Below are 8107 nucleotides of genomic sequence, written 5' to 3'. Positions count from 1 at the left end.
CTTTCGTATGAAGTTAGCCCTTCACCAAATGAGAAAAATGTGACTGCTCTGGTTTTTCTGAGCATACCCAGTCTGCTTCGAAAAATGTGAAGATAAGAATAATTTTCATGTAAGGCATGCAAAATCTTCCATATGTTTTTATCTTCTGTGCCCTTTTATTCAGCTGCTCTTACCATTTTATATTTGTTGGGTGAGAGATGGATTTATCACTCTCATCACTCACAAATTGTGATTTGTTGGCCAGACTGCCTCTGAGAAATACTGCAGGGATGCGAGTAGAAACAATCTTGCAAGGGGTTAATGCTGTAATCTTTTTCTAGCCTGTTTATAATCCCAACAGTAGGCCAGTAACAGAAGAGGGTGGATCTAAAAGAGTACCGGAGGGGACGTGTGTGTGTGTGGATGGGCTTGCATACGTGTGAGTGTGGATGTGCACGCACGCTTTGCTTCCCTGGACTGCCCTGTGTGCCACGGGAACAAACCTTCTCCAGCCTGAACAGGACTCTGCCGGCTGTTCCTGACGGAGAGTTAGAAGAGGTTCCTTGCACAACTGCCTCTCTGGTATTTCTCCTGAAGATTTTATTCAGAAATGTATTTGTTTACTGAAGGAATGGGCAGATAGTCACAAACCCACCCTCTCCTTCATCAAAGCTAACCTGTGGGTACTGAAGAATGGAAATAGCTGATGCTAGCTTCCTCGGAAACGGTACCAATATTACTGCTTTCCTGTGTGATATCATCTTGGAAAATGACACTTTTTTCTGTGTGGATGATCCACCTTATCCTTCTAAAGGTATGTATAGAAAAATAGATTTTTTTCAGGCAGTTTTAGTTCTAGCTGGAAGTAGAGATACTATGGAAAGAAACAGCTGCACAAGGCTTTTTCTGTGAGGGAGTGCAAAATCAACTGCTTGCTGTAAGTTAGGATGAGAAAGAGGCAGAAAAAAAATCAGTATGTGCTGGTTAGCCAAGTTAAAATTTCAACTAGAACAAAATTTGGATATAATGGTAAACTAAACTGATAGCACTACTGGGCACAAAATGTAAACAGCTCTGCTAAGGACTTGGAGAAACATGATTTTTGCTCTTCGAGCAATTCAGTAACAATGGAGTTATCTGATCTGATACTGTGTATGAGAGTGATTAAATATGAAATTATAGCACTCTGAGGCTGAAAAAATAATTCATGTATTAAAATATTTTTGATTGCTGTATGGTTTCTTATTTCAGCATAAAAGAAGAACTCCTGTGGTGAGTCAGTGGTGCACACTAAGTAGCATGAGCAGAACGTGCTCTTAAGAAGTTGCATTTGGCTCTCCAAATGGACATTGTATCGCATTTATTGTATTTTAATATTATGCAGTTCACTTAGATCAGAATAAGTTTAAGAATTTCAGAACTTCCACTGATTTTGTATTGGTGTAAAGACATAAACCTCAGTAAAACTGAATACAGAAAGGTTTTGGAAAGGCTTTACATTTTGATTAAAGGATGAAACATACTAGTCTATGAGCTGTATATTCCATAACTGTTTTTTTCCTTGTGACAATTTTCAGATTTGCATCAGATAATTCGGATTCTACTGTACTGTTTGATATTTCTGCTCAGCGTTTTGGGGAACATTCTGGTAATTACAGTGCTGATAAGAAACAAGCATATGAGAACAGTCACCAATACCTTTCTGCTGTCACTAGCAGTCAGCGACCTGATGCTCTGCCTTTTCTGCATGCCATTCACCCTCATTCCCAACCTGCTGAAAGATTTTATTTTTGGTAGCGCTGTTTGCAAAACTGCCACTTATTTCATGGGTAAGTCCTGAAAGTTTATACTTATTTTGAAGACTGACTGATGAGATAGGGGAGAAGGTTATTAAAGATCAGTAAAAAACTGTTTCCACCTGCCATTGAACAGTTACCAAAATTAGGAAGAAACAACTTTGTACCGCAGATCTTCATGGTTCTGGTTTCCTCAGTCTGATCCAGCCAAACACAGAGGCACCACCTAATTTTAATGACCCGCAGAAGTGTTTTGCTGGATCAGGTTAAGTGAGAAGAACGTGGCATGGCCAAGCTTTAATGAGGAACTCGGCACGTGTGCTTGCTTACCCATCACTGACAGAGTTACCAGCAGCGCTCAGATCACCCCTCAGAAATTACAGGGTTGTACAGTCCTCTCTAAGGGTGGGTTTTGCTCACAGATTTTTGGTAGCAGTGATACATGAAAAAAATAGGCCAAAGTGTAATCTGAGGAACTGTATGCTAGGGCAAGCACTTTTTTGAGACCAGACCTGGTGCGACCACAGCTCACCAGAAACTACAAAATACACATACAGGTTTTAGAGGCTGACTTTAAGAAACACCACTTTTATATGCCCTGCCGTACCCCCTGGGTTGTGGAGCTGAGAGCCAGGAGTTTCAAAATGCCTGCATTAGGTATGTCTGTGCAACCAATTTTGTCTCACTTCCAATACTTTCTGTGCATTTGCTTGTTTCTTGAAAAAAAAAGAAAGGAGAACATTATGCAAAATTTTTGCTACCTTGAGAGGCCCTCTGTTAACGACAGAAACTGTAGGTCCCCTTTCAACCCGTGCCCTTGAGAGCTTTGATGTAATGTGAAAGTACACACCTAAAGCGTGCGAATGGGAAATCAACATCTTTTTGTAGATAAAACCAATGAAACTAAAGGCCATGTTTAAACAGAAATAATGAATTGCTGCCATAAATACCATAAAAAAATTACTGAAGCATTGTCATTTTTCTTATTTCACACTGTATAAATTACTTTATTAAAAAAATCCAGTGAAATATTTTGGAACATGAAGTTTTTCATTATGAAGGTGTTTTATTTTAAGAATCAAAATGTGGATATTTCCCATTAGCAATTCAGGTTCATAGAGCCTTCTATTGACAAATAGACACTGACATCTATTGTATCACCCGCGGTCTTAACCTCTCATCTTAAGATGTAGGAAGACTTATTTTAAATTACAGATAATTTGTGTAAAGCAAGCTGTAAAGATATTGGCATCTTATATTTTGACCCACATTAAAAAATTCATAAAGACTATTAAGTGAAAGAAAACTTCATTATAACGTTAAGAAGAAATATTTATAATCCTGAAATGATAAACTGGGGCACCTCAGTGACAGAATTACAGAACACTGAGTTATATTTTATAATATATGAACAGGAGAAATTAAGCGCACTTGAAGGATGAAGATTCTGTTTCATTACTTAATTTCTCCTGCTTTGTAACTCCATTAGCATCTAATTTTAAAAGTGATAACACAATTAATTCTCTTGAATGAGAAAATCAGATTGCCAGTCAAGCAGGGCACTTATAAAAATTAAAACAATAGAAGAGGGACTGTGAACTTCTGTGTTAAAAGTGTAATTAGCAGCGTAATCCCACCAATTTCAAATACTTGTTTGAATTTCCGTGCAATTACTCAAGGGTGTAAACCACAGTAGCAAAGAGAAGAATTGGGCGGAGAAGTATCTTCTTTCCCTGTTATCAGAATTTTGTGGTTTGACAGAAAGAATCTCTTCTCTTGGATTTCTGGAGCTGGAAAAGCACAAAGCACCAACATCAGTCTGGAGACTTAGACCTGTTGCCCACACACTCTTTGCTGACTTAATCAGTATGATATTTAGCTTATAAATAGTTTGCTATATTTTTACGTTTATATACACGTACAGAAAGTTAGCAAGACTGTTTGAAAAATACAAACATTTTAAGCAAGAGAATAACCTTTTTCTTTATTTTATATATATAGGTGTCTCTGTAAGTGTATCTACATTCAACCTGGTTGCCATATCTCTGGAGAGATACAGTGCTATTTGCAAACCTCTGCAGTCCAGGGTCTGGCAGACAAAATCTCATGCCTTGAAAGTGATTGCTGCTACCTGGTGTGTTTCCTTTACTATCATGTCACCATACCCAATCTACAGCAAACTGGTACCTTTTACCAAGTATAACAACACCACTGCAAACATGTGTCGGCTCCTTTGGCCAAGTGATGTCATTCAGCAGTCTTGGTAAGACATAACTGACTGTTAGCAAATGCATAATTATCTGGTGGAAAATAGGATTTCATGGTAGCATTAAGCCTATTGAAAATCAAGTATTAACCTTCAGCAAACATTTACACTTCTATCATGCTTATTTGAGAAGTAAAAAAAAAAAAAATTTAAGTTGCTTACATTTTGACACTTGTATGACTTTTCCCTTGTCAGAGGAATGATACTCAACATGGAAATGATTCTCACACTATGGTCTGCTAAGCCCCTACTGCCGCTGTAAAGAAAGCATCTGTCACTATTCAAGGAGGAATACTGCTTTCACTCATTTATATGTAAACTTAAATATTTTCAGAGAAAACCTTGATTAATCTTTGAAAAACCTGGACACATGCAAGTGTAAATCTGTGTGCAGAATATGAAAACTTGCAGAGATTGCAGATGCCCTTCCTGAGAACTGAACCCTTTTGGTGGTCATTTACAGAGAATAGGGGCAGAGAAATGAGGGGAGAGACAGAGCTCCAAGTCCTACCTGTCCAGGCAGAGTAAGTAAATAGTAGTGCTATCAAGCAGCAATATTATTTAGACATTGTGTCCTTGCACAATGACTGACCACTGAGAAGATGTAAGAATTTTTTGGCTACTGAAGGTCAGTTGGAACTGGGAATAAGATCAAAGTATGCACCAGTATGGTGTATCCACAAATACAGTGAATTTGTATCCATGCTTTCGGTAGTCTCGGGTATTTGCCTTTGCAGTACAAGTACAGATGAGGAGGGAGGTGGCAGGGTGAAATTCTCTTCTCCGTGGTATCGTCGCAGATTCCCAGGTGTGTTAGTGAGTTTGCACCGAAGTCCCAGGGAGCAGCAGGGATGTAGGCTCGTGAATGCCTTTAGACAGAAAGATTTCCCCAACTTTTAATCCCATTAGGGAAGCTGCCTAGGAGAGTAGCACATGTGCCACCAAGTAAAAGATGCATCCTTTAGTGAAAGAGTTGCTGGCCCTGGGATGCCTCCCCAGGGCCTCTGCATGTCCCCAGGGATGACAGCCCAGGTCGTGGCCACTCCGTCCCTGACCGTTAGTGCCACAACCCTTGGCGAGTCAGTTCTCACTGAAGGAGTGACTGCCAGTACCAGGGGCTCCTTTGAGAAACAGCAGCTGCTCATTTGGCTTCTTCAAGGCAATTTTTGCATCATTCAAAGCTACAGGGCATCCAATACTTATCTAGTTACACCAAAGAGCTGCACTTCATGGGCAGAGAGACCTTCTGCCCCTCTCACAGGAGTACCCACCTCCTCTGGGCCTGCGGAGGTTGGGTAACGGATGTTTTGCAGCCGCATTAGCCTTGCTGCTGCTGTACTTTTCTGGGTGAAGAAGGAGGAGAAGAGATGCAAAGCTTCTAGTTTCCAGAGCTGTCAAAATGATGCTTCATATCAGCATAAAAAAATTTCAGCAAAATCTTGAAACCCTCCCTCCCCACATCCCTCAAATTCTCATCTGGAGAAAAAGGAGTTTTTCTGTGTTTGTGCTGTTCCCTTGTCACAGTTTGTCTTTTGATTCTTTAGGTACACTTTCTTGCTACTCATACTCTTTCTTATACCTGGGATTATAATGATGATTGCATATGGCCTCATTTCCTTGGAACTCTACAGAGGAATAAAATTTGACGCCAGCCACAGAAAATCTTCACGAGGTAACAAGACATTTACTTTTGGTTTTTAAATTAGAGTTGAAGATCATAAAATCATAGAATGGTTTGGGTTGGAAGGGACCTTAAAGACCATCTAGTTCCAGCCCCCTGCCATGGGCAGGGACACCCTCCACTAGCCCAGGTTGCTCAAAGCCTCATCCAGCCTGGCCTTGAACACCTCCAGGGATGGGGCATCCACAACTTCTCTGGGCAACCTGTGCCAGTGCCTCACCACCCTCACAGGAAAAAATTTAGTCCTAATATCTAATCTAAATCTACGCACTTTCAGCTTAAAACCTCTACCCCTCATCCTATCACTACACTCCTTGATCAAGAGTGTTTCCCCATCTCTCCTGTAGCCCCCTTTAGGCACGCTAAGGCCGCTATAAGGTCCCCCTGAAGCCTTCTCTTCTCCAGGCTGAACAACCCCAGCTCTCTCAGCCTGTCCTCATAGGGGAGGTGCTCCACTCTCTGACCATCTTTGTGGCCCTCTTCTGGATGCACTCTAACAGGTCCGTGTCTTTCCTGTGCTGAGGACTCCAGAGCTGGAATCAGATACGAGCAGTCATCTTGAGGCTACTAAAAGCAAAATTTTCTATTTGCAAAAACAATCACTGTAGTCAGTTATGGTCGTGAACCTGACAGGTCCATTTGTTGATTGAAGTGACTCCATTATTCATGAGCAAAGAATTCCTCACCTACGGCTTGTTTGCAAAGACTCTGGGCAGGTTATGTTAAATTTCTAATTTGCTTATTACAGAAATATCAAAATTTTTTTTTGCCTATAGGTGAGGACCATTTCTGTAAATAAACACCACAATTTTGAAAATTACCTTCAGTAAATACTTGAGCAAACCGTGTTCTTACATCTTTTGCATCAATTTATATAGAGTTGAGATGTGAGAATATTGGGAGAGAGCAGATGCAGAGCAGCTGATACACAACTAACTCAATTAGGACAACGTTTTCTTTGCAGCAGTTGTTCAGCCAAGAACTTTGTTATTTATTTAGACTTAGACTCCTTACTTTGTTTTGTATTTTAACTCACTGTTCAGAGATATTTTGCCAACTATTTAAGTACTAATTTATACGCACAGAAAGAAAAATAAGTACCTGCAGCACCAAGTATGAGGATGGAGATGGATGCTACCTCAACAAAAACAAAAGAAAAAGGAAAATGCCATTGCAACAGCTCTCTGCTACCAGCCATAGCAAAATAAACAGGGTGAGAAGCAGCAGCTCTTCTGCCAACTTAATGGCCAAGAAACTCGTCATCCGCATGTTGATGGTGATAGTGATTTTGTTTTTCCTTTGCTGGACTCCCATCTTCAGTGTCAATGCCTGGCGTGCATTTGACACCACTTCGGCAGACCAGCGTCTCTCGGGAGCTCCCATCTCCTTTATCCACTTGTTGTCCTACACTTCTGCCTGCGTGAACCCTATCATATACTGTTTTATGAACAAACGTTTCCGCATGGGTTTTCTAGCCACTTTTGCCTGCTGTGCTAAGCAAAAGCCCCCTGCAATACGGGGAGAGGTTGGTGATGAAGAGGAGGGGAAGACCACAGGGGCTTCACTCTCCAAATGTTCTTACACGCACATGAATGCATCTGCACCCCCCTGAGCTGTGCCAGAAGAGGCGATGAATGGCCTACAGAAATCCAAATATTTATCATTTGGTCTCAGAAAGTGACTGTGGCACCAGCTGAACACGATTTACTTCTGAGATATTGAAACACTTCAGCTGACAGTAAACGCAGTCTGAATTGTATGGGAAATGGATGCTCGCACTATCCGAGCTTTATATCACTTTCCCTTGAAAAGTACAAAGGAGAAAGAGGGCTCTTTGAAGATAATGGACTTTATAAAAAGCTTTAAAAGATGCTCTCTTTGTCACAAATTCTCCTGTAAAAATTGGTGTCCTTTACATCAACAGTTTAGCTCAGATTTCAGCTGCAGTTCTCAGTATCTCTTAAAATTTCCAAGACACTAATAGACTTTCCTCAAACATGAATACTTGTATTGCAGTCTTCACTTTAATATCTATGCCTCATAATCAAAAATTTTCAGTTACATTCGTAGTATTTTTTCACATTATTTTTGCTGAGCTAATACATGTTGAGATCATTTTGGTGTCATGCTCAATTAAAAAATAATTTTGGGGTGGGGAGAATGGTCGTGTCTGTGTCAAAATAATGCTTTTAAGTAAAATATTTTCTTTTTATTTTTTTAACAAAATTAAAATAAATATTGGCAACTTAGTGGATGGAACACATTCTTCATTTAGGCAATAACATAAGTTAACATAATTTCATGTGCTTCTGGCTTAAATAAAACCCATAGAACAAGCACAAAGAAGTGGCTTTCTTCTGTGCAGGTGCAAGCACCCATGAGTGC

General features: G+C 40.2%; 1 protein-coding gene across 1 annotated transcript; it reads left to right on the top strand.

The window, feature by feature from the left end:
• The first annotated feature begins 513 nt into the window (after positions 1-513).
• Positions 514-7334, top strand: CCKAR (cholecystokinin A receptor). The gene is made up of 5 exons (XM_010086621.1): positions 514-793; positions 1557-1808; positions 3777-4038; positions 5586-5713; positions 6808-7334. The coding sequence occupies exons 1-5, from the start codon at positions 673-675 to the stop codon at positions 7332-7334; spliced, it is 1290 nt and encodes a 429-aa protein (XP_010084923.1). The 5' UTR covers positions 514-672.
• The last annotated feature ends 773 nt before the right edge of the window (positions 7335-8107 follow it).

The sequence above is a fragment of the Pterocles gutturalis genome, unplaced genomic scaffold, assembly GCF_000699245.1.
Source record: "Pterocles gutturalis isolate BGI_N339 unplaced genomic scaffold, ASM69924v1 scaffold13306, whole genome shotgun sequence".
NCBI lineage: Eukaryota > Metazoa > Chordata > Aves > Pterocliformes > Pteroclidae > Pterocles > Pterocles gutturalis.
The sequence above is the reverse complement of the archived record's forward strand: the minus strand, read 5'-3'. Positions and strand labels throughout refer to the sequence as shown.